The 26,727-nt window shown below is 47.1% G+C and overlaps 1 protein-coding gene across 7 annotated transcripts in view; it reads left to right on the top strand.

Annotated features, from left to right (window-relative positions):
* SZT2 (SZT2 subunit of KICSTOR complex) overlaps window positions 1-26,727 on the top strand; it is a 283,208-nt gene that overhangs the window by 8,186 nt on the left and 248,295 nt on the right. For all 7 annotated transcript variants that reach the window (XR_013622459.1, XM_078772210.1, XM_078772202.1 and 4 more), the window contains exons 4-6: window positions 5,536-5,706; window positions 14,355-14,486; window positions 22,102-22,252. Coding sequence is in view for 6 of the 7 variants with exons in the window: in XM_078772210.1 (XP_078628336.1) it covers window positions 5,536-5,706; window positions 14,355-14,486; window positions 22,102-22,252 (454 nt within the window). In the remaining variant the exon portion in view is untranslated. The remainder of the gene's footprint in view (window positions 1-5,535; window positions 5,707-14,354; window positions 14,487-22,101; window positions 22,253-26,727) is intronic.

Raw genomic sequence — 26,727 nt, 5'->3', positions numbered from 1 at the left:
GCACGTCGCCGGCAAAGACAACGCCATGGCCGACTGTCTTTCTCGGGCCAGCGCCAACGCGGTCCACCTCGGCGTGGACTTCGCGCTTATGGCGGCGGACCAAACCACCGACACCACGGTGCAAGCCCTCCGGGCGGCGGACACGGGCCTCCGCCTGGCCGACATCCCCTTCGCGGACACTGTCCTGCTCTGCGACGTCTCCCAAGGCCAGCCTCGCCCCATCGTGCCCGTTACCTGGCAACGCCGCATCTTCGCCTCCCTCCACGGCCTTTCCCACCCGGGCCGGAAAGCTTCCCAGAAGCTGGTGTCGGCGCGATTCATCTGGCACGGCCTTCGACGGGACGTCCGCGATTGGACCAGCACCTGCACAGGCTGCCAACAGGCCAAGGTCCACCGACACACCCAGGCCCCGCTGGCACCTTTCACCGTGCCCGAACGACGTTTCGACCACGTCAACGTGGACCTGGTGGGCCCCCTCCCCCCATCACAGGGTTTCACACACCTGCTCACCATGGTGGACAGGACCACCAGGTGGCCGGAGGCCGTTCCCCTCGTCTCCACCACCACCGCCGCCGTGGCGCAGGCTTTCATCGCCACCTGGGTCGCCCGCTTCGGCGCACCGGCGGACATCTCGTCGGACCGCGGACCGCAGTTCACCGCCGAGCTGTGGGGCGCGGTCGCCCGCAACCTGGGGGTCAAGCTCCACCGTACTATGGCCTACCACCCCCAAGCCAACGGGTTGTGCGAGCGATTCCACCGCTCCATGAAGGCCGCGCTCATGGCCGGCGTTCAGGACGGCGGTTGGGCCGACCGGCTGCCGTGGGTCCTTTTGGGCCTCCGCACGGCCCCCAAGGAGGACCTCCGGGCGTCCACCGCCGAGCTTGTCTCCGGCCAGGCGCTACGCGTCCCAGGCGAATTCGTGCCCGACGCTACCAGTCCCTGGTCCGCAGCTCACCAGCGCTCGGACCTCCAGGAGATCGCCCGACGGTTTGCCCCCGTGCCAACGTCCCACCACGGTGACCCCCAGTCCTACGTCCCCCCAGCGCTTCGCACAGCGGAGTACGTTTTTGTGCGTCATGACGCACATCGGGGGCCACTCCGGCGCCGTACGACGGGCCCTTCCGGGTCCTGCGACGGGACGACAAGTCATTCGTCATCGACATCGGCGGCAGGTCGTACCGGATTGCGGTGGACCGCCTCAAGCCGGCGCACGTGGACATCGACCAACCGCCACGGTTGGCCCTTCCGCCGCGGCGAGGCCGCCCCCCGTCCACGGTGCCCCCCACTCGACCGCGCACCACCACACCGGATCCCCCCCCCCCCACGACCCGCCAGTGGTCGCTTCGGCCAGGTCATCAGGACCCCCCTTAAATTGACCCTGCCGGTGCAAGTCGATTCTGGGGGGACGTGTGTAGCGGCTACCGCTGGGTATACACAATCGCCTTGCACCTACCGAGGACGCGGAGCGATCACCAAGCCGGGCTCGCCCAGGACGCCCGGGCATTCCCGCTCTTGACTTGCCAGGCCTCGTCCGGGACGCACGGGCGCGCCCGGGCATGGCCGCTCTCGACTTGCCAGGCCTCGTCCAGGACGCCCGGGCACGCCCCCTCTCGCCTTTCCCGGGCAAACGCTCCGGGATAATGTGTATATATATTGCTGCCCGATAAACGGGCTTTTCAGAGTACCCGAGTTGATTTGACACAATAAAGAAACTCGGACGAATTCCAGCCTTTTGGCGCGTCCATTCTTTCGATTTACGTTGGAGCATAGCTCCTACAACGTCAGCGTGGAACATTCGAGAGCTGGGAGAGGAAAAGGACGCCTGGTCTGGCGTTTGGTGGAGGCGGTCGCATTTTCTCTTTGTTCCGGCTCGAGTGGTCACATTTTGGTTCATGTGCGCTGGTGGAGCGAGTTCAGAGCCTGTGTGGACCTGGTGCAGAGAAAGGAGCGGTGTGGCAAACTTCTATCTTGAGGAGGGGGCGTTGCCGGCGGTTCGTGGAGCTTGCAGCGTTTCGGACGGAGTGGAGAGCGCGAGGGGACCGCCGGCCCGCATTACTTCAAATTTGCGCAGCGAAAGCACGGCTCGGCGCCATCTTGAGCCGGTCGACGCGCGGCCATTTCGCCGACCGACCGGACCTGTGACGCCCACCAAGTCCTCGTTGAGACCGGAGCTAAGTGGCGGCATGACATAAACATTATTTGTTTTGTTTTACCTTCATTTCCCCCTTGTTTGTATACGAGTGAGTGAAGATGTCTCAATTTAGGAAATCTCAATTTTATCTCAACATTTTTATTGTCTTTATATTTATTTTCATTAAATCATTATTTGTTGAATTTTACTTTTCTTGTCTTGTTTCGTTTCTTTGTTGGTGGGTTTGCATTAACCCAGTGTCGGCCGTCAGATCAGGTAAGACTTCAAACCTTTCCACGTGCGCCAGAAATAATCTCGCCATGTTCCAAATACGCCTCGGAGTTAAAGCTCGTTTCGGCTATTCGTCCTCTTGGGGTCTTAACCCAGGTTACACGACAATATGAATATGTGGTGTGTTTGAAACTTCACATTATCACCTTAAAGAGTCTGTCCTACATCTGCTTGCAAAGAGTAGGTATTTTGCTTGGTTCCTTAATTGACCTCCTTACCTTATTTTGACTTGAAAGGTTTGAAGGGTGAAAGGTGCGAGGAGAGCTCGGCAGGTGAAGTACCAACCGAGAATGAAGGTGTGGAGGTTGAAAGAGGTGACAGTAAGGGAGGCATTAAAAGAGAGGCTGAGTAGGGTAGAGGATGATGTGGTTGAGCTTCAAAGTGGTTGGATGTCAATGAAAGCTAGTCTGTTGGGAGCCGTTGGTGAGGTATGTGGATGGACAAAAGGACCACCGAGGCACTCGGAAACATGGTGGTGGGATGATGAAGTTGGAAAGAGGATTGACGAGAAGAGGAAGAAGTTCAAGGAGTGGCAGAAGGCGAAGGGTACGGGAGCAGAAACAGCAGAGCATGAAAGTTATAAGGCAGCCAGGAAGGCTGCAAAGAAAGAGGTAGCAAAGGCGCAGGAGGCATGTAGGAAAATGTTCGGAGAACGCTTGGATTCGGAAGAGGGTCAGAAAGCAGTATTCAGGATTGCAAAGCAGATAGCGAAAGAGAGGTGTGATTTGATGGGGGTGAGTTGCTTGAAGGATGAAGTGGGACAAATTGTTGTCGATGGAATGAAAGGAAGATGGAAAAGATATATGGAAATGCTGTTGAATACAGAGAATGAATGGGATGGCAACATAGAGAGTAACCCAGTTTTAGGACCGGCAGAGAAGATAACTGAGAAGGAAGTTGAGGAAGCGATAAAAGCAATGAAGAGTGGAAAAGCCGGAGGGCCAACGGGAGTTGTGGGAGATATGTTGAAGGCAGCAGGAAGTTGGGGTGTGAAGAGAATGACAGAGATCTGTAATCTGGTGGTGAAAGAAGGCCGCATTCCAGTGGATTTGGAACTGAGTACCCTCGTCCCTCTATAAAAGGGGAAAGGTGACCCTCTGGAGTGTGGCTCGTACCGAGCGACAAAGTTATTGGAGCATGGAATGAAGGTATTGGAAAGGGTGTTGGAGAGGAGGATAAGGAAGAAAGTAAAGATCGACGAAATGCAGTTTGGATTTATGCCAGGAAGAGGAACGACAGACACGCTTTTCATTGTGAGGCAGTTGCAGGAGAAGTACATGGAGAAGAGGAAGAAGTTGTTTTTTGGGTTTGTTGATCTGGAGAAAGCATTCGATAGGGTTCCACGCAAAGTATTGACATGGGCATTGAGGAAGTTAGGAGTGGAGGAATGGTTGATCAGAGTAGTGATGGCAATGTACAAAAGAGCGCGCACAGCTGTAAGGACGAAGGACGGGAACTGTGGTGAGTTTGAGGTGAAGGTGGGAGTGCATCAGGGGTCCATACTAAGTCCACTACTATTTGTAGCTGTGATGGAGGTGCTGGCTCAGAACGTAAAGGAGGGTTTACCGTGGGAGTTGTTGTGTGCAGATGATCTGGTGTTGATTGCGGAAAGTATGGATGGACTGAAGGAAAAGATGAACAAGTGGAAGGAATGTATGGAGACAAAAGGTCTGAAGGTGAATATCGGAAAGACGAAGGTGATGGCAAGTGGTAAAGCATGTGGTGAGGTGGAAAGAACTGGGAAGTGGCCGTGTGCTATGTGCAGGAAGGGTGTCGGAGTGAACTCCATTCAATGTACAATGTGCGCTGAGTGGGTTCATCAAAAATGTAGTGGTCTGAGAGGGTCATTTACCAGTGTGGCAGCTACATTCAAATGTAAGGTGTGCACAGAGGGAGCTGCAGATGGAGGAAATGTTGAGTTGGATCTTGGAGACGGCGTGAAGCTGGAAGGTGTGAAAACATTTTGCTCCCTCGGAGACATGCTGAATGGAGAAGGTGGATCAGACTCGGCAATGGTTGCTCGAGTGAGATGTGCATGGAAGAAGTTTCGGGAACTGAGTGGCATGCTGATGAGGAGGGGAGTGTCGCTGAAGCTGAAGCTGAAGGGAAAGGTGTATGCTGCATGTGTGAGAAGTGTTATGATTTATGGGAGCGAGACATGGGTAATGAACGTCGAGCAGCAACGAAGGCTGGATAGGGTGGAAATGCGAATGGTTCGATGGATGTGCGGAGTATCGTTGAGAGAGAGGAAGACAAATGATGAATTGCGAAAGATGATGGGAATATTGCCTGTGATTGATGCTGTGAAGAGGAACAGGTTGAGATGGTTTGGTCATGTGTTGAGGAAGGATGAAAGTGACTGGTTGAGAAGAGTGATGGAAATTAATGTAGAAGGAAGTAGAGGACTGGGAAGACCGAGAAAGACTTGGCTAAAGATGGTGGAAGAAGAAATGCGGGCAAGGGGGTTAACAAGGAGAGATGCAGAAAATAGGGCAAAATGGAGAAGATTGTCATGGGGACCGCAAGGCTAAGCCCCGCTCTAGCAGGGAAAATGGCCTTAAAATGCATGTTGCTGTGTGTTGTTGTTACCTTATTTTGACTCATTCTGGTCTTTAGCTGCCATGAGGGTCTTGTAAGGCTTCATTAATAACCATCTCCAATCGGAAATCCAGATGAGAAACCTCATTCTCCATGAACATGAACATTTGCTACTTATTTCCATTCTGTGTCATCCTAAGAAATATTTTTGGTTTGATTTCAAAAACACAAGTGCATTTGTAATTCATAAGCAGAATCTAGATCATTGTTGCATGGATTCCATGAAGCTCTATATTCGGAATGCATGTTGTCTTTGACACTTGTGTATCAAAAGTGATTCACTTTGGTTATTTACGCAGTAAACATCGGCATCTAAGATGCTCTTACATTGAAAGGAATGCGAAAAATAAACATTTCTTGTATTTTATAATTTGTGATCATGGCTAGAACATTGTTGGTTTCCCACCCCATCCCCTATATTCACCATCAGTGGCTTAAAATTTATGATAAAGGCCTGCTCTCTTTGAAGAGACTTGTGTGTCCAGGTTTGCTTTTTCTAAATGCTTTTCCTGCAGGATGACGATGCTGGAGAGTTGTTGCTGGACAGTGTGTTTACATCACTGGCCCAATGTTTAGGAGGGTTGGCACAGCCATTTATCCCTCCTGGTTGTTGCAACCCCTTACAACCTGCCATCTACATCACCATATTTGCCCACTCTGGACTGATGTCTCCTGGTTCCATGCAGGTATGCAGCCATAATTCCAGGGTAATGCGAATACACTAGAATAACTTGAACTGAATTTAAGTTGTTGCGAAGTGGGACATGACCTGTGAAATCACCATATTATTATTATTTATTAATTTTTTTGCATACAGAATCGAGGCTCGTGAAAGAGCTAACATTTATTTCACAAACAAATCAAACAGACAAACAAAATATATAAAAAGAGGGAGCGGAAGACAAGATGGGGAGAGAAGGGGAAGCACACAAACACAACATTTGAGAGCAGGGAGATGTATGGGAGGGAGAGGGCTTGGGGGGAGGAGGTGTGGGAAGGGGGGGGGGGTGGTGGGATAAGTATAAAACACAAGGACACCAAGGACTTCCAGGACAGAAGTTGGTATTTCATAAAAAGTGGATTTGGGGTGAAATTAGCGGGGGTAGAAAAGATCAAGGTTTTGGATGGGGGAAGATAAGAGATGGTGGTGAACAGCTGTTTTAAAGACCTGGAGGGTGGAGTGGGATTGAAGAGAGTGAGGGAGTTTGTTCCAGAGGTGGCAGAAAAGAGGAATGAAGGAGTGAAGGTGAGCAGAGAGTCTTGATTTTGGCAGTTCAACCATAAGAGGGTTGCAGGCAGATCTTGTGCGACCTGTAGGAATATTTGGGGGACAGAGCCCAGAGAGAGCTGGGGGGGGCAAGGCCAGAGAGGAGTCGTTAGAAGACGGAAAGACTACGAACCTGCCTGCAGTGAGTGAGTGAAAGGCCCTTGGAGTTAGCTTAATTGCGGGAGATTCCAATGATTCTGAACGCTTTGGTTTCAACAGCGTGAAGACGAGCTAGGTGTGAGGCAGGAGCACCAGCCCAGAGGGGAGAGCAGTATTCCATTGAGCTGCGGATGAAAGCCTTGTATGTGGTGAGGAGCTCAGGTGTGCCAAGGAAGGACTTCGCACGACGGAGGATGCCCAGTCGGCGACTGGCTTTGGAGGCCAGATTTGAAATGTGATTTTCCCAGGAAAGATCATGGCAGATAGTGAGACCCAAAAGCTTGAGTGACAGAACTTCTTGGAGAGGATTATTCAGAAAGTGGATGGAAGGGTTGTCCAGTCGGTCTTTTTGGAGAGACATCGTAAGAGTTTGAGATTTGTCAGGATTGAAAGACATGTTCCACTTGTTTGCCCAGTCTGTGATTTTGTCCAGGTCTGCAGAGAGTGAGGAGGCTGCAGACTGCCGATCTGAGGGATGAGGAATGGAGCGACAGAGAGTAGCGTCATCAGCAAAGAGACAGAGAGCATTTTCAAGAGAGTCAGAGAGATCATTGATGAAGACCAGAAAAAGCACAGGGCCCAGAACACTGCCTTGAGGAACTCCAGCCTGAACAGGAAGAGGAGATGAGAGAAACCCATTCATGGCCACACGTGGACTACGACTAGAGAGGAAGTCCACCAGCCATGCGTGGAGATTTCCATGGATACCAAAGGAGGAGAGTTTGGTGAGCAGAGCGGGGTGCCAGACCGTATCGAAGGCACGTGATATGTCAAGGGAGACAGCTCTAATTTCCTGTTTGGCATTGAGGACCTCCATCCATGGTTGAGAAAGCAGAAGCAGCATGTCCAGAGTAGAGTGACCAGGTCTGAAACCAAATTGATGATCAGAGATCAAGCCATTGGAGAAGAGGAAATATTTCATATCCGAAGCAATGATGGATTCCATGACTTTGCTGATAATTGGGAGAAGGCTGATTGGTCTGTAGTTGCTCGGATCTGTTTTTGCACATTTTTTGTGCAAAGCGGTGATGTTGGCTGATTTCCAAGCAGATGGCAGATGACCTTGAGCAAAAGCGAGGGTGAAGAGAACAGAGAGAGGGAGTGAAAGAGCGGAAGAACAGGATTTTAGGACCCGTGGGCTGATGCCGTCAGGTCCAGTTGCAGAATCAGAGTCGAGGGTTGACAGAAACTTTTCCACCTTGTCAGGAGGAAAGGACACAGAGTCCAGGAGCAGCTGGGTACGACTGGGTATGGTGGGTACAGAGAGGGATGGGTTTGGGACACAAGAATTAGAGGCAAACACAGAGTTGAGGCATTCAGCTTTTTCACGTGCGGAGTCAGCCGTGTAGCCGTTTGAGGTGAGGCAGGGGATGGAGGGGGAACAAACACCAGAAACAGATTTGACCAGACGCCACCAGGATTTGGAAGAGGGAGACAGATAAGAGAGTTCGGTCTTGAGAACGGAGAGATATTGTCTCCTGGCTCTCCTGAGGGTGGACACACACTTGTTTCGGGCTTTGTGAAAGGAAATGAGATTTCCTTCCGTTGGATTTGCTTTCCAGGAGACGAAAGCAAGTTGTTTCTGGGCAACAGCCTCACCACAAGATTCCGTGTACCATGGACGGGAGGAAGGGTATGACAACTGAAGACGAGATGGGATAAATCTGTGCATGAGAGAGAGCAATTTACTTTGGAAGAATTTGAACCAATGTAGTGTCTGACTTGCATTTTAAATTGGTCTCTCATACCCTGTCACCGTTTCTGACAGATATCATAAGTAGACTAGCTCCAATAATGTGTGTCAGAATGGGAAATCTCACAATATTCCACTTTTCCTCACATTCCCCAGCATTTTGTATTCTGGCATACAAGTTGTCATCATTTACTAAATGGCGAATATCCGTAAAAGTGAGTTACTCTCCTGTGTAGTATATCTGTAAAAGAGAGTCAAATATCTGCAAGTGTGGCATGTGGAGCAAGTTTTGACGCCGGCGCTCCGCAAATCAAAAAAGTCTCATTTCAGTCCTTTGATCCTTTGATATTGAAAGGATGGAAAAAGCGCTTAATATTTGGATCGAGGACCAAACGGAAAAAGTGCCTTTGAATGGACCGGTGATACAGGAGAAGTCATTGCGCATTTAACAACATTCCACGAGGCATCCAGGCCGAAGGCTCCAGTCCGATCATGGCTATCCTCAAGTTCCACGCCAGCAAGGGCTGGTTTGAGAACTTCAAAAGAAGATTCTGTCTCCATCATGTAAATTTAGTCATGGAAGTAGCATAGGCAGACCATGTTGCTGTAAAAAATATCCACCGTAGCTCATAGAACTAATCAAGGCGAAGGGGTTTATGCCAGAGCAGGTCTTTAATGTCAACGAGATGGGATTATACTGGAAGAGGATACCATCTCGTACCTTCCTATCCAAGCAGGAAAGATCTGCTCTGGGTGTTCATGGTGGTTAGGATCGTCTTACCCTTATCCAACATGCCAATGCAGCAGGCGATTTCGTCATAAAGCCAATGCTGCTGCTCGGAATGCTGAATCCCCCTCACCCTCCCCAGTCCCCACCCCAACAGCATCATCATCATCCTTAGCGAAGTCTTCTGTTTTCTGTTTATGGCAGAGCACATAATACCTTTACTCACTCACCTCAATGTTTTGTAAAAATCACCTCACTGTTTTGGAAATAAAATAGGCAAAAGTCTTGTGTTTTTGTTTATTTAAAACTGTATGTATTGTTATGTTTCTGGGGGGGAGTAGGCAATTAAATACCTTAGTCCAGGTAGAAGAGTATAGATTACCATGCTCCTTAAGTCACGATGAAGAAGAAGAACCCTCATGTATCATAAGTAGGGAATCCATTAGACCGGATGTCGTGTAAGTGTATAATTGTCCTCATGATGAGGGGTGGGGTTATGTTAATTAGTTACGGATTCATCCATTGTATGTAATCGCCTCTGTACTTTTCCCCTTGTTCCTTATGACACACACCACACCAGCCATGCACGCTACACCAAACATAAACATTCAATAAAATGACCGGAACAGGACATTGAACAATAACGCTGGCGCCACCATCTGCCACATCACAACATCAGGCAGGCCCACGAGGCCACGCCCAGAGGGGTGGTGATAGTCAGGTATTGTAGAGCGATGAGAGGGACTCGCTGATTGGAGCACGCACGGGGATCGTCAGATGACGTCAGAGCTTTGAAAACAAAAGAACGGTGTCCCAGACATTTTGTCCTCTTGCGTGGGGACATTGGTACCGTGTGGTCGCATATACGGTGCTCTGTCTCTTTGGGGCCATCTTTGCGAATGGCCGCAGATACAGCTCTCGGCATCTGGATTTCATCACGAACAGTTATGTCCTGACATTTTGTCTTTGTGGTCCCTGGCTTTTATTGGTTCGAGCGACCGCTTTGTCCTTTCCTTTGCTCATCGGTGCAGACTGTGCATCATCTGGGTGCTGTGTGGAGCAGACGTCAAGTGGACGGGCACGGCCTGCTTGCTTCGCGCTCAGCGGCTAGAGGAGCAAACTGCACGTCAAGGCCTGTCACCACGAACGAACTTCGCGCCAGGGTGTGCATTTCCCGTGTCCTTCGACGGCCCCAGACGGTCACGGACGCCAGGCGGAGTGCAGGCAAACGCACCTCACAAACACTGTGCAATATTTTCACCTTTAGTTTCCCCTTGTGTTGTATACGAGTTCGTGTGGAGGGTCCCTCAATTAGGAATTTTAGTTTACCATGCATTCTTTTGTTACCGGCATTTCTTTCAATAAAGCCGGTATTTGTTCATTTTAATTCCGTGTCGGTTTGAATTGATTAATTGGGTCGAAGACGTTCGGTGGAGTCCGTACAGATAAGAGCTTCGCTGCCCTCCCCAGCACGTATAAAGAAGGTCCGCCATCGTTGACCGAGCGCCTCGGAGTGTAAAGCTCGTTCGGCTATCCGTCCCCAGGGGTGTTCACCCCGGGAATGCTACAGTATTGTCCTGTCCATGGCTGGTTACCACCAAACCTTGGACGGATGTGCCGAACCAGCTTTAACGCCCAAGGCGATCTCCAATTATGGCGGTTATTGACGCGCACGGGGCTGAAGAACCACAAAGCGTTTATTCTCGCGAATACACAGGTTTGTTCTGAAACCGACCAAGAACAATACAACAAAAATGGAACAATAATTATTTACAATAAAATAAGACCCGGATTTAAAATAAAGTAAATGCTGAGGTAAAACTGCTAAGGTGAGGATTGATCCTCCACACAGACACAAACACGCAAGCACAGTGAGTTAAGAAAATAAACGTCCCGCTCTGGCACTTAGCTGGCCCAAACTGGGTCCTTTGTAAGGTTGGCAGTCGCCGAAGCCTGAAGCCACACAGACGGGAAGCCCGGAAAATGGCGACAACGCCGTTGGTTGAAGGCGCCGCTGGCGCCTGGGAGTGAGTCGAGCAGGGAGCATGGTCCTCGTTCACTTCTCCTGCATCCACTGCTTTACACTCCTTCAGTGCAAGAAATAAAAATCCTTCTTTTTGGGAAAGGACAACATGGCCTTCAGCACCCCGAAGAGCCCATCAGCCAAAGCCTCCTCACGGTCACCACAGAACAAAGCAACGCTCTCCTCAGAAAAAATGTCCTTTTTCGAGGCTTTCTCTTACACTCGGCCCACGCCATCGGGCTGCGTCACTCGGGGCTGTGTGTGGCCTGCTTGCCCTGCCCCTCCCCCACCCCTCCTCACCTCCCCCCCACCGCCCATCGAACCATTGTAGCTCCACCTCTCCCAGGCCTTCCTTTGCCTTATGTGTCCGTTGGAGCGTGTATAGCTTGGCCGGCTGATGTCATAAATGTGAGGGATGGCCACAGAGAGTATTACGAACAGGCATAATAATTGTCGGGAAGCCCGGAATAAATAATCCCTACTTTTTTTTTTTTGTATACAAGATCGAGACTTGTGTAAGAGCGAACATTAATGACAAAAAAACATAAACGGACACATTAAACATATAATAAAGGGAGTGGGAGACAAGATGGGGAGAGAGAGGGAAGCACACAAGTACAACAGTAGAGAACATGGACATCAGGAGATCTGCGGGAGGGAGAGGGCTTGGGTGGGGGGAGGGAAAGGGGGAGGGGTGGGAGAGGTATAAAACAAATGGACACTGCTTTGGCTTCCAGGAAAGAAGTTGGTATTTCAAAAAAGTGGATCTCGGGTGAATTAACGGGGGTAGAAAAGATCAAGGTTTTGGATGGGGGAAGATAAGGGATTGTGGTAAACAGCTGTTTTGAAGACCTGCAGGGAGGAGTGGGACTGAAGAGAGTTGTGGGAGTTTGTTCCAGAGACGGGAGAAAAGGGGAATGAAGGAGTGAAGGTGAGCAGAGAGTCTTTATTTTGGCAGTTTCACCAGAAGAGGGTTGCTGGCAGATCTTGTGCAGCCTGGAGGAATATTTGGGGGACAGAGCACAGAAAGAGCTGGGGAGCAAGGCCGGATAGGAGTCGGTAGAAGACAGAAAGACCACCAACCTGCCTGCTGTGAGCGAGTGAAAGGCCCTCAGTCAGCTTCATCACGGGAGATTCCAATGATTCTGAAAGCTTTGGTTTTAACAGCGTGAAGCCGAGCTAGGTGTGACGCAGGCGCACCAGCCCAGAGGGGAGAGCAGTATTCCATCAACTAATTACCCCACTACTAATTAACACTGCATCACCCCACGTATGATCCACAGGTAAACACAGCCTCAAGCTACATTTTCCCTACTTATTTACATGCCCCTTGGTATCTCGTGATCCCCATGACCCCTTATGTTATGCACGCACTTGGGCCACTTAAACTCCTGACACTACAGGAAGGAAGTTTGCACACAAAGACAGATCACAGTATGAAATGTTGTAGTATGCCTAAAAAGGGTGGGGTTAAACACGAATAGTTGGGGTGAGGGGTGGGTGTGGAGGAACAAGAGCTTTTGAATAATTCTCGGTACTGCCTCTTCAAATGATTAATTACATACACTTATGGTAAACATGCACGAATGAATATCTATTCTAACTTAGTGCATGTATCCCCTAAACCAGATACATACAGTGCATTCAGAAAGTATTCAGACCCCTTCACTTTTTTCACATTTTATGTTGCAGCCTCATGCTGAAATCTTTTAAATTCATTTTTTCCCTCATCAATCTACACTCAATACCCCATAATGACAAAGAGAAAACAGGATTTTAGAAAGTTTTGCAAATTTATTGAAAATAAAAAGCTGAAATATCACATTGACATAAGTATTTAAGACCCTTTGCTATGACACTTGAAATTTAGCTCAGGTGCCTCCCATTTCTCTTGATCATCTTTGAGATGTTTCTACACCTTGATCGGAGTCCATCTGTGGTAAATTCCACTGATTGGACATGATTTGGAAAGGCACACACCTGTCTATATAAGGTCTCACAGCTGACAATGCATATCAGAGCAAAAACCAAGCCATGAGGTCGAAGGAACTGCCTGCAGAGCTCAGAGACAGGATTGTGTCGAGGCACAGATCTGGGGAAACCTACAAAAAAAATTCTGCTGCATTGAAGGTTCCCAAGAGCACAGTGGCCTCCATAATTCTTAAATGGAAGAAGTTTGGAACAACCAGGTCTCTTCCTAGAGCTGGCCGCCCGGCCAAACTGAGCAATCGGGGGAAAAGGGCCTTGGTAAGAGAGGTGACCAAGAACCTGATAGTCACTCTGGCTGAGCTCCAGAGATCCTGTGTGGAGATGGGAGAAACTTCCAGAAGGACAACCATCACTGCAACACTCCACCGATTTGGGCTTTCTGGCAGAGTGGCCAGACGGAAGCCTCTCCTCAGTGAAAGACACATGAAAGCCTGCTTGGAGTTTGCAAAAACGCACCTAAAGGACTCTCAGACTGTAGGAAACAAGATTCTGTGGTCTGATGAAACCAAGATTGAACTGTTTGGCCTCAATTCTAAGCGTCATGTCTGGAGGAAACCAGGCACCGCTCATCACCTGCCCAATACCATCCCAACGGTGAAGCATGGTGGTGGCAGCATCATGCTGTGGGGGTGTTTTTCAGCAGCAAGGACTGGGGGACTGGTCAGGGTTGAGGGAACAATGAACGGAGAAAAGTACAGAGATATCCTAATGAAAACCTGAAACAGAGTGCTCAGGACCTCAGACTGGGCCGAAGGCTCACCTTCCAAAAGGACAATGACCCAAAGCACACAGCCAAGACAATGCAGGAGTGGCTTAGGGATAACTCTGTGAATGTCCTTGAGTGGCCCAGCCAGAGCCCTGACTTGAACCCAATCGAACATCTCTGGAGAGACCTGAAAATGGCTGTCCACCGACGGTCCCCATCCAAACTGACAGAGCTTGAGAGGATCTGCCGAGAAGAATGGCAGAAAATCCCCAAATCCAGGTGTGCAAGGCTTGTCGTGTCATACCCAAGAAGACTTGAGGCTGTAATCGCTGCCATAGGTGCTTCAACTAAGTACTGAGTTGAGGGTCTGAATACTTATGTCAATGTGATATTTCAGTTTTTTCTTTCCAATAAATTTGCAAAACTTTCTAAAATCCTGTTTTCTCTTTGTCATTATTGGGTATTGAGTGTAGATTGATGAGGGAAAAAATGAATTTAAACGAATTCAGCATAAGGCTGCAACATAACAAAATGTGAAAAAAGTGAAGGGGTCTGAATACTTTCTGAATGCACTGTAACAATACCACGAGATGCTATTTTCCTTCACATATTATCAGATTTACATTTGCCCTCAGCCTTGAAGTCTCAATCCAAAAGTCACCAAGGTTTGTTTGTCTTTTGCATAACTTTATTATGCCCTTAAATTCCTGTTACATTACAGTATTTGCTTTGGAAACATGTGGATCAAATATGGTAACTGCATGGTGCAGGTACTGGTGCAGGGCCTGAGGCTGGACTCTACTCCACTTGAGCCACTGATGGCAAGCATACACCAGAAGCTACTGTGCTTTGAAGCCCGCCTCGCCGATGCCCTGCAATGTCATCATGGACCCCCAACCCTGGTAACCAATCTCACAACACTGCAATAACACTTATCAAATACCGTCTTTAACACTAATAATACCGTCTTCTGTCTTCTTCAATAACACGAATAACGCTGTCTTTCGCTCACCTTCTTTCTCTCGTCCTGATTGTGCTAATCCTATGAAGCCTGAAATCAAAGACTATGATAATGCTGGAATAAAGTTAAAATAATTGTACATACAGTGCCTTCAGAAAGTATTCACACCCCTTGTTTGTTTCACATTTTATTGTGTTACACCCTGAATTAAAAATGGATTAAATATAGATTTTTTTGGTCACTCATTTACACTTAGTACCCCATAATGTCAGTGGAATTGTTTTTTCAGAAATATTTTTAAAATATTTAAAAATGAAATACAGAAATATCTCATTTACAAAAGTATTCAACCCCCTAAGTCAATTTCAACCTTTCTCTTTTTCCTCCTTGAGCTTCAGTCATGCTGATTTTCATCCCTGCCATTTTCCTCAGACAAGTACAGTACTCCCAGTCTTTCTGTCATGTTTTTACTGTTTATTTTGCTGTCCCTGTGTTTACTGTGTGCTTATAGTTCGGTTTTGTTTTAATACTCATGCAAATTTGTGAGCATTCATTGGACTTTTTGTATCGGGTTATTTGAGGCCTACCTGTTTCCCTCATTGTGTCCACGATCGTTTTTATTTGTCCTTTTCCTGCACTTCAGTCCCTTTATTTCACCACTATCCTCTCTCTTCACCACTATCAAGGAGCCATCAATCATCTGGACTGGTCTCCCATCTCTACCGCCTCTGACATCAACTCATCCTGGGAATTCTTCCAAAGTAAATTGCTCTCTCTCATGCACAGATTTATCCCATCTCGTCTTCATTTGTCATACCCTTCCTCCCATCCATGGTACACAGAATCTTGTGGTGAGGCTGTTGCCCAGAAACAACTTGCCTTTGCCTCCTGGAAAGCAAATCCAACGGAAGGAAATCTCATTTCCTTTTACAAAGCCTGAAACAAGTGTGTGTCCACCCTCAGGAGAGCCAGGAAACAATATCTCTCTACTCTCAAGACCGAATTCTCAAACCTGTCTCCTTCCTCCAAATCCTGGTGGCGTCTGGTCAAATCTGTTTCTGGTGTTTGTTCCCCCTCCATCCCTTCCGTCACCTCAAATGGCTACACACCTGACAAGGTGGAGAAGTTTCTGTCAACCCTCGACTCTGATTCTGCAACTGGACCTGACGGCATCAGCCCACGCGTCATAAAATCCTGCTCTGCCGCTCTTTCACTCCCTCCCTCTGTTCTCTTCACCCTCTCTTTTGCTCAAGGTCATCTGCCATCAGCTTGGAAATCAGCCAACATCACCGCTTTACACAAAAAATGTGCAAAAACAGATCCTTGCAACTACAGACCAATCAGCCGTCTCACAATTATCAGCAAAGTCATGGAATCCATCATTGCTTCGGAGATGAAATCTTTCCTCTTCTCCAATGGCTTGATCTCTGACCATCAATTTGGTTTCAGACCAGGTCACTCTACTCTGGACATGCTCTTCTGCTGTCTCAACAATGGATGGAGGTCCTCAATGCCAAACAGGAAATTAGAGCCGTCTCCCTTGACATATCACGTGCCTTCGATACCGTCTGGAACCCCCCTTTGCTCACCAAACTCTCCTCCTATGGTATCCATGGAAATCTCCACGCATGGCTTGCAGACTTCCTCTCTAGTCGTAGTCAACGTGTGGCCCTGAATGGGTTTCTCTCATCTCCCCTTCCTGTTCAGGCTGGAGTTCCCCAAGGCAGTGTTCTGGGCCCTGTGCTTTTTCTGGTCTTCATCAATGATCTCTCTGACTCTTGAAAATCCTCTCTATCTCTTTGCTGATGACTCCACTCTCTGCCGCTCCATTCCTCATCCCTTAGATCGGCAGTCTGCAGCCTCCTCACTCTCTGCAGACCTGGACAAAATCACAGACTGGTCAAACAAGTGGAACATGTCTTTCAATCCTGACAAATCTCACACTCTTACTATGTCTCTCTGAAAAGACCGACTGGACAACCCTCCCATCCACTTTCTGAACAATCCTCTCAAAGAAGTTCTGTCACTCAAGCTTTTGGGTCTCACTATCTGCCATGATCTTTCCTGGAAAAACCACATTTCAAATCTGGCCTCCAAAGCCAGTCGCCAACTGGGCATCCTCCGCCGTGCGAAGCCCTTCCTTGGCACACCTGAGCTCCTTACCACATGCAAGGCTTTCATCCGCAGCTCAATGGAATACTGTTCTCCCCTCTGGGCCGGTGATCCTGCCTCACACCTAGCCGGCTTCACGCTGTTGAAACCAAAGCTTTCAGAATCATTGGAATCTCCCGCGATGAAGCTAACTCAGAGGGCCTCTGACTTACTCACCACAGGCAGGTTGGTGGTCTTTCTGTCTTCTACCGACTCCTCTCCGGCCTTGCTCCCCCAGCTCTCCATGGGCTCTGTCCCCCAAATATTCCTCCAGGTCGCACAAGATCCGGCTGCAACCCTCTTATGGTCAAACCCTCCCATCTACTTTCTCAACAATCCTCTCGAAGAAGTTCTGTCGCTCAAGCTTTTGGGTCTCACTATCTGCCATGATCTTTCTTGGGAAAACCACATTTCCAAGCTGGCCTCCAAAGCCAGTCGCCGACTGGGTATCCTCCGTCGTGCGAAGCCCTTCCTTGGCACACCTGAGCTCCTTACCACATGCAAGGCTTTCATCCGCAGCTCAATGGAATACTGTTCTCCCCTCTGGGCCGGTGCTCCTGCCTCACACCTAGCTCGGCTTCACGCTGTTGAAACCAAAGCTTTCAGAATCATTGGAATCTCCCACGATGAAGCTAACTCAGAGGGCCTCTGACTTACTCACCACAGGCAGGTTGGTGGTCTTTCTGTCTTCTACCGACTCCTCTCCAGCCTTGCTCCCCCAGCTCTCCATGGGCTCTGTCCCCCAAATATTCCTCCAGGTCGCACAAGATCTGGCTGCAACCCTCTTATGGTCAAACCCTCCCATCTACTTTCTCAACAATCCTCTCCAAGAAGTTCTGTCGCTCAAGATTTTGGGTCTCACTATCTGCCATGATCTTTCTTGGGAAAACCACATTTCCAAGCTGGCCTCCAAAGCCAGTCACCGACTGGGCATCCTCCGTCGTGTGAAGTCCTTCCTCGGCACACCTGAGCTCCTCACCACATACAAGGCTTTCATCCGCAGCTCAATGGAATACTGTTCTCCCCTATGGGCCGGTGCTCCTGCCTCAAACCTAGCTCGGCTTCACGCTGTTGAAACCAAAGCTTTCAGAATTATTGGAATCTCCCACGATGAAGCTATCTCTGAGGGCCTCTCACTCACTCACCGCAGGCAGGTAGGTGGTCTTTCTGTCTTCTTCCGACTCCTCTCCGGCCTTGCACCCCCAGCTCTCTCTGTGCTCTGTCCCCCAAATATTCCTACAGGTCGCACAAGATCTGCCAGCAACCCTCTGATGGTTAAACTGCCGAAATCTCGGCTGTCTGCTCACCTTCACTCTTTCATTCCTCTTTTCTCCCGCCTCTGGAACAAACTCCCTCACTCCCTTCAATCCCACTCCTCCCTCCAGGTCTTTAAAACAGCTGTTCACCACCATCTCTTATCTTCCCCCATCCAAAACCTTGATCTTTTCTACCCCCGCTAATTCACCCCAGATCCACCTTGTTTGAAATTCCAACTTCTTTCCTGGAAGTCCTGGCAGTGTCCATATGTTTTATACCTCTCCCACCCCCCATTCCCATGCCTCCCCCCCCAAAGCCCTCTCCCTCCCACAGATCTCTCCATCTCTCCATGTCTCCATGTCTCTCGGTCCCTGCTCTCAAATGTTGTGTTTGTGTCCTTCCCCCTCTCTCCCCATCTTGTCTACCGCTCCCGATGTTGTATGTTTTATGTGTCGGTTTGTCTTTCTGTGTGATTAATGTTCGCTCTTTCACGAGCCTCGATCTTGTATACAAAAAAAACAAACAAACAAAAAAACTGTCAAAATCAAGACTCTCTGCTCACCTTCACTCCTTCATTCCTCTTTTCTCCCACCTCTGGAACAAACTCACTCACTCTCTTCAATCCCACTCTTCCCTCTAGGTCTTTAAAACAGCTGTTCACCACCATCTCTTATCTTCCCCCATCCAAAACCTTGATATTTTCTACCCCCGCTAATTTCACCCCAGATCCACTTTTTTGAAATACCAACTTTTTCCTGGAGGTCCTTGTAGTATCCTTGTGTTTTATACTTCTCACACCCCCACCCCCTTCCCATGCCTCCTCCTCCCAAGCCCTCTCCCTCCCACAGATCTCCTGATGTCCCTGCTCTCAAATGTTGTGTTTGTGTGCTTCCTCTTCTCTCCCCATCTTGTCTACCGCTCCCCTTATTATATAGCTCCCCTTATTATATACTTTGTGTGTCTGTTTTGATTTTTTGTGTGATAAATGTTCGCTCTTTCACGAGCCTCGATCCTCTATACAAGAAAAAAAAAAGACCCATACAAACAATACATACTTGAACTTTTATTTCAAATGTTTGTTTGCTTTTACTTTTATATTTTTATACAAATGATTTATTTTGCATATAAAGGTTTGGTTAATTGAGTAGTCTTTGCTCAAGAAAGTGGATTCACTAATCGTTTTGTTTTGAAATCATACTGAAGGATTTTGCGAAATTTTACACTAATGCAGGTCTGGGTCTCGGAGATCGTCAAATAACCAATGCAAATTCAACTAACAGTAAAAATCGTAAAATGGTGTCAAATAAGCTCACCTTGACAAAAGTAATTGAAGCAATAATCCAATGTCCAAACACGGGATGGGCTTACGAGAAGTTGTGAACGATCCAAAAACACAACTCACGTAAAACGGCAAAGGAAAACGTAAGGCAGGAAGGAAAAAGGAATGAAAAAAAAACATGTGAGCAGAAATTCCGTCAGAGATGACTCATACCCAAGTGAATAAGCTTGGTAACTTTCCATAGCACAGCTCACATGCAAATTAGGTAATTTAGGACAGCTCACATGCAACTTAGGTACTTTGAGAACAAAAGAAAGGCAAAAAAAACTCAGGACTGCATTTTAAGGAAAATCTTAATTTGTCGGAACTTTTCTCGGAACTAAAATAATTTATTTTTGGATAAACAGTGAATAAATGTTTTTATCACCAACTTGTAGAAGCATTCATGGAGGGTCATGCCAAAAAACGTTTTTATAAACAAATTATAGCAAAAATAAAAAACGTACCGGGTCCATTAGACCCATGCCTGCGGACTAGGGTTAACAGAAACTTTCCTCCTTCAAGACGTCTCTGACTCCTTAGTGTCTCTCCCTGGTTAATCTATCCTCTGGTTTGATAGACCTGAGCCAAATCCTGGAGGTGGGGATGCTATCTTTATCAAAAACTCTATTCCTCACTTTCCTTGCACTGCCCTCTCTCCACCTCACCCCCAGGAGTACCTCTGGCTATGGCTTCCTCTCCGCTCCCACCTTTTGTTCATATGTGTTCTGCACCGTTCTCCAAACAGTGATGACTCCATTTAAATTTCGCTGTCTGACAACATGGACCAACTTCTATCCACTCACCCCAACTCTCTCCTCTTCATATGTGGCGACTTCAATTGTCATCATGCCAGTTGGCTGGGTGTGCATATCTCTCTCACCTGCCATGGCACCTCAGCAAAGGACTTGCGTGACTCATTGGGATTGACACAATCTGCCAACTTCCCGACCCGGATCTCAGTCAACGGTACACCATCTCTTCTGGATTTGGTTTTGACTAACTTCTCTGCAAATGTCTGCTATTCTTCTTTTGCTCCAATCAGTTCATCTGATCGTTAAAGTGGACATCTCTAGCCGTTCTCAGAGAGCCTCCTCAGCACCGACGGGTCTGGCATTTAACTCAGGCTGACTGCCATGGTCTTCAAGCAGCCATCAAGCTTCTAAATTTTCTCTCCAATTTCTACTGTTTTTCTACTGTCATCGTCACCCTGGGAATGAAATCGGACCAGGTGGTATTACCAGACTCGGTGATGTAATGGTTAGTGGGAGGTCGATGGGTCAAACCCTGGCCGACTCTTACCAAAGATATTTTAAAATGATATGTGCTGCTTCCTTTCTTGACGTTCAGCATTTAAAAGGTTGACAGCACAAACAACCTCATAGGTTGGCATCCATGGGAGGAGGAAACTCTTCCTTAAAAAATCCCCACTGAGTGTGGTGAGGAATCTGAGTCCACACCTCAAGAACAACAACAACAACAACAACATGCATTTTAAGGCCATTTTCCCTGCTAGAGCGGGGGTTAGCCTTGCGGTCCCCATGACAATCTTCTCCATTTTGCCCTATTTTCTGCATCTCCCCTTGCCCACATTTCTTCTTCCACCATCTTTAGCCAAGTCTTTCTCGGTCTTCCCCGTCCTCTACTTCCTTCTACATTCATTTCCATCACTCTTCTCAACCAGTCACTTTCATCCTTCCTCAACACATGACCAAACCATCTCAACCTGTTTTTCCACACCTCAAGAACAATGTCAAGATTTAATTCAATGGAGAAGCCTCACTCAAATATAATACAGATTAAAACACAGTTGAACAGTATGCCGGCGTACTCAAACAGGACTCCAGACGTCATATCGAGCAGGTCTTCTGCCCGATTCGGTCTGCATCTTGTCTTTTATAGTGTTTTGTTGAGACAAATAAATTCTTCTGGGCTTTAGGATGTCGACTTGAGCGATTGGGGTTCGATCAAGAGGTCAGGGATTCAGACAAGCAATCACAAAAAGGCATCTTGTTCACATTTCAGCATAAATCCGTAAAGATAAGCATTTTAAGACAAATAATTCAGACAATCCATTTTGTCTGGAAGAAACAGTTCAGGGTTTCTTTAAGGTAATATTGTATAACATCGTTGCACAGATTATCAGTGTAAGCTTCATACCTTTTAAGTATATCTAAGCACAGAACATAATTTCTATAATTCATAATGCAGATTACTGAAGGAGTTTTACTGAATGCAGATTACTAAGTACTGTATATGTTTTTTTCACTTTATTAGCATTCCATATTCCAAAGATTATATAATACTGCTGCGCATCACAATTAATATTACAAAACAACACCCATGTTTCTGTGCTTTTCTGCAATGAGAAGAGTACGAACAGGTTAGAACAGAATGCAAGCAATAACTCACTTACAAAGAAAGAGGGACATTTCAATAAACTCAGAAGTCCATGCGGACTTCTACAGTGGACTCAAATTAGGTTAAAGAGACGTCTCAAGGATGAGCTGAGAAAAGGAAATTGGATGCACCCGAGTTCAATTTGGAATGTCATAGCAAATGGGTTGAATACTTATTGCCTCAAGACATGTCAGCTTTTCATTTTTTATTATTTTGCAAAGGATTCAAAATACAAAATTTCACTTTGACATTATGAGATAAATGTGTGGATCAGTGACAAAAAAATCACAATTTAATCCATTTTAAATTCAGGCCGTAACATAACCAAATGTGAAAAGTCAAGGGTTGTGAATACTTTCTGAAGGCACTGTATTCCCTTTTCCACCAATGACCTTTTCACCTTTTACACCCACCTACCTATGGTTTCCAGGAGCACAACAGCCCATTGTGTGAAGACGCACTTGAGGAACAGTTATCACTTAAGACGTCGGTTGCCATGGTAACGCCTGATGTGGCCCTTATTAATGCTGTTCGTACAGCTACCCTCGCCCTCCAGCTGCTGCCACTCAACTCTATGGCAGGTTGGTATTTTTAAGGCTGGTGCTTTGCTTTCTGGCAGTTGCTTCCGCACCCCCCACTTTCCCCTGCCATTTGGCGGTTTAGGGGGTTGTGAGAGGACTATGGTCAAAACAGTATCAAATATATTGTTATGGTTTTTAGAACCTTCACTAGTAAATTTTAGTAAATGTATCCCTTATAAATGTTTCCCCTGTAAATATCCCCCTCAATTGGCTGGTTAAAGATCGCACCCTAGTTAGTCCATGAACAACACATAGCGAACCATAGGCCCTCTTCGTAGTTATTTCATTATTATGTGTTTCAGTTAAGGATCTGTTCCCAGTAGTTGAATCTGCATTGCATTAATCAAATAAGATAGGTCCCTTTCGTTCCCTTCAAAAGCGGTGCGAGTGGTTTGCTAACTCCCCACCAGACGCCATTGCCCATGTGCTCCATCTTGGAGAAGAAGGGGGAGGAGCCACCAGAACGGGCGCGGCACGCCGACGCACCACCCGAGGCGGAGTCAGCAAGCCCTTACCGGCCAACCAGCACCGCGGTGAGCCAACCGGTAGGCGTGCCCTCGGAGCCCACGGCTTGATTTCGACCAGAGCAATAAAAGCGACTTTAAGGGACTGCTTGGGGTGTTGGAGTGAGAGGGTTCCGAAGAAGGAGAGAGAGAAGGTACGAGTCGGTGAGAAGGCACGAGAGAGAGACGTGATCCGGAGTTGGAAGACGAAGGCAAGGGAGAGAGGAGCATCCCAATCGCTGTATGCAACGACCACTCGCAGTGAACGATACGCGCTCGCTGCCTGCCAGGGTTTCCCGCCACGACGCGAGTCGACTCCAGGAGCCGGACCTCGACGCCACCATCTGCCTGGGCCTTCTCATCCCCTCCTCCAGTGATTCCTGCCTGCTATTCCCTTGTCGTGTAAGTCTTTTGTCTGTCCTTTTTGTTTTCTGGGGTTTAATATGACTGTTTAAGGCTGCCCTAGTGCCCTGTGTATCTTCTTCTTCTTCGTCCTGTATATTACTTTCGTTTGCTCTTCCTTTGGTTTGTTGTACATAATTAATAAATGTCTGTTATTTCTTACCCTTTTGGTTTCATTCTTCCCCGATCGCTTTAGTCTTTTCTTTCGATTGAATACCTGTGGCACGATTCGGCCAATGCTCGGAATCGGGTTTAGTCTCTTGGTAACGGCCCGAGTCGCAGCTCGCTTCGCTCGGCGCAATCCAATCACGCTGCGGCCCGGTTGGGAGTATTTCCTCGCTTACGGCCGGTGGTAGTACTTAGGTATTAAGACAAATTGGGCTTACAACCCTACTTACCATCGACCGGAAGTGACGTCATACCCCCAGGACCGGTCGGACGGCCAGCTTAACAGGACAAGGGGATTAACCCCCCCTTGCTAACGTGAGTGCCGTCCCCCGGATCCGTAACAATATATTTATATTTATATCTATACGAGTACACCCGTTCAGTACAGCAGCGGCAGGAAGTGTTATTCCTCTCTGGGATATATAGATTACAGTAGATTTAAGGTCAGGCTTCAATAACATTGGTGGGGAGGGGTGGGTGTGTTCCTTTACCAAGTTTATTGTGAAGCACTCGCCAGGTGGCTTCAGCATTCGAGTAACCACTCCATTCAAAACCGTTGATAAGGAATGGCTGGCTTGGCAAGCTCTAGCTAGTTGCTTGGAAACTGAACCTACCCTGGATTTCCTCCCTTTCACTTTCATGTTAAACAGCATTAGCATCTGTTTCAAAAGTTAATCATACATGTTTGTGGTTTCGAATATTTTTTACTTATGGTAATGGTGCTCCCACGAAAACGGTATGATAACGTATTTATACATGTTGACACTGTGTTTATTAAAGGAGGAAACACCCCTTGGGGATGCGGAGATATTATTAGTATTAGATATTAGTATATACAGTGCATTCAGAAAGTATTCAGACCTCTTCACTTTTTTCACATTTTGTTATGTTGCAGCCTCAGACTGAAATCGTTTAAATGCATTTTTTCCCTCATCAATATACACTCAATACCCCATAATGACAAAGAGAAAACAGGATTTTAGAAAGTTTTGCAAATTTATTAAAAAGAAACAGCTGTAATATTACATTGACATAAGTATTCAGACCCTTTGCTCTGACACTTGAAATTTAGCTCAGGTGTCTCCCATTTCTCTTGATCATCTTTGAGATGTTTCTACACCTTGATTAGAGTCCACCTGTGGTAAATTCAATTGATTGGACATGATTTGGAAAGGCACACACCTGTCTATATTAAGGTCTCACAGCTGACAATGCATATCAGAGCAAAAACCAATCCATGAGGTCGAAGGAACTGCCTGCACAGCTCAGAGATGGGATTGTGTCGAGGCACAGATCTGGGGAAGCCTACAAAAAAAATTCTGCTGCATTGAAGGTTCCCAAGAGCACAGTGGCCTCCATAATTCTTAAATGGAAGAAGTTTGGAACAACCAGGACTCTTCCTAGAGCTGGCCGCCCGGCCAAACTGAGCAATCGGGGAAGAAGGGCGATGGTAAGAGAGGAGACCAAGAACCCGATGGTCACTCTGGCTGAGCTCCAGAGATCCTGTGTGGAGATGGGAGAAACTTCCAGAAGGACAACCATCACTGCAACACTCCACCGATCTGGGCTTTATGGCAGAGTGGCCAGACGGAAGCCTCTCCTCAGTGAAATACACATGAAAGCCTGCTTGGAGTTTGCAAAAAAGCACCTAAAGGACTCTCAGACTGTGAGAAACAAGATTATGTGGTCTGATGAACCCAAGATTGAACTGTTTGGCCTCATTTCTAAGCATCATGTCTGGAGGAAACCAGGCACCGCTCATCACCTGCCCAATACCATCCCAACGGTGAAGCATGGTGGCGGCAGCATCATGCTGTGGGGGTGTTTTTCAGCAGCCGGGACTGGGGGACTGGTCAGGGTTGAGGGAACAATGAACGGAGAAAAGTACAGAGATATCCTAATGAAAACCTGAAACAGAGTGCTCAGGACCTCAGACTGGGCCAAAAGTTCACCTTCCAACAGGACAATGACCCTAAGCACACAGCCAAGACAACGCAGGAGTGGCTTCGTGACAACTCTGTGAAGGTCCTTGAATGGCCCAGCCAGAGCCCTGACTTGAACCCAATCGAGCATCTCTGGAGAGACCTGAAAATGGCTGTCCACCAACGGTCCCCATCCAACCTGACAGAGCTTGAGAGGATCTGCAGAGAAGAATGGCAGAAAATCCCCAAATCCAGGTGTGCAAAGCTTGTCGTGTCATACCCAAGAAGACTCGAGGCTGTAATCGCTGCCAAAGCTGCTTCAACAAAATACTGAGGTAAGGGTCTGAATACTTATGTCAATGTGATATTTAATTTTTCCCTTTTTAATAAATTTGCAAAACTTTCTAAAATCCTGTTTTCTCTTTGTCATTATGGGATATTGAGTGTAGGTTGATGTGGGAAAAAATGAATTTAAACGATTTAAGCATAAGGCTGCAACATAACAAAATGTGAAAAAAGTGAAGGGGTCTGAATACTTTCTGAATGCACTGTATTAGTAATAACATGAATATTATGCTGTTATATTTATTGTTATTATTAGAAGCGGCTTTGGGGAAATGGCACGATAAAGCTATCTCAACACGGATATACAACTCAACCCAACCCCATTGGCTGGGAAAATCCCCTTGGTTTCCTCTCTTTCACTTTAGTGTTAAACAGCAGAAGTAACTGTTAAAAAAGGTAATCATGCGTGTTTGTGGTTTATAATATTTTTACTTTGGGTGGGGGGGAGGGGGGGTGGTCGACCAAAATGTTATGATAAGCTATTTATACACGTTAACATGGTGTTTGTTCAAGGTGGAGAAAGGAACCCCTTAGTGAGACGAGATATTTATTATCAGTATTAATGTTGTTTTGTCATAACATTAATACTATACTATGATCATTAGTTTTGTTTTTAGAAGCGTTCTTGGGAAAACTCCACGATAAAGCTAACTTAACATGGATATACACCTCAACACACAGCCCCATTGGTGGGGAAAACCCCCTTTGCGGGGAAAACCCTCTTGGGGAGGGGCGCAAATGAATACGCGACAACCTTCATCGTCCTCCTGTCAAATTTGGTTGAGATTGGAAAAGTAACGACCGAATGTATCGCAGTCAAAAATCGGCAGACAGAAAGACACAGACAAACAAACAGACAGACAGACAGACACCAGATTGCATATTTCAGTGTATATATATATATACACTAACCCCCGCTCACCGCTATATGAATGAATGAATTCATTCATTCAGTGTATATATATATATATACACTAACCCCCGCTCACCGCTATATATACACTATATATATATATACACACCATACATTAAGTGTATATAAAATATATATACACTAACCCGCTAATATATATAGGCTAACCCCTGCTCTAGCAGGGAAAATGGCCATAAATGCATGTTGTTTGTTGTTGTTGTA

The sequence above is a fragment of the Myxine glutinosa genome, chromosome 1 (assembly GCF_964187855.1).
Source record: "Myxine glutinosa chromosome 1, kmMyxGlut1.1, whole genome shotgun sequence".
Lineage (NCBI taxonomy): Eukaryota > Metazoa > Chordata > Myxini > Myxiniformes > Myxinidae > Myxine > Myxine glutinosa.
This window is presented reverse-complemented; position numbering and strand designations above follow the sequence as displayed.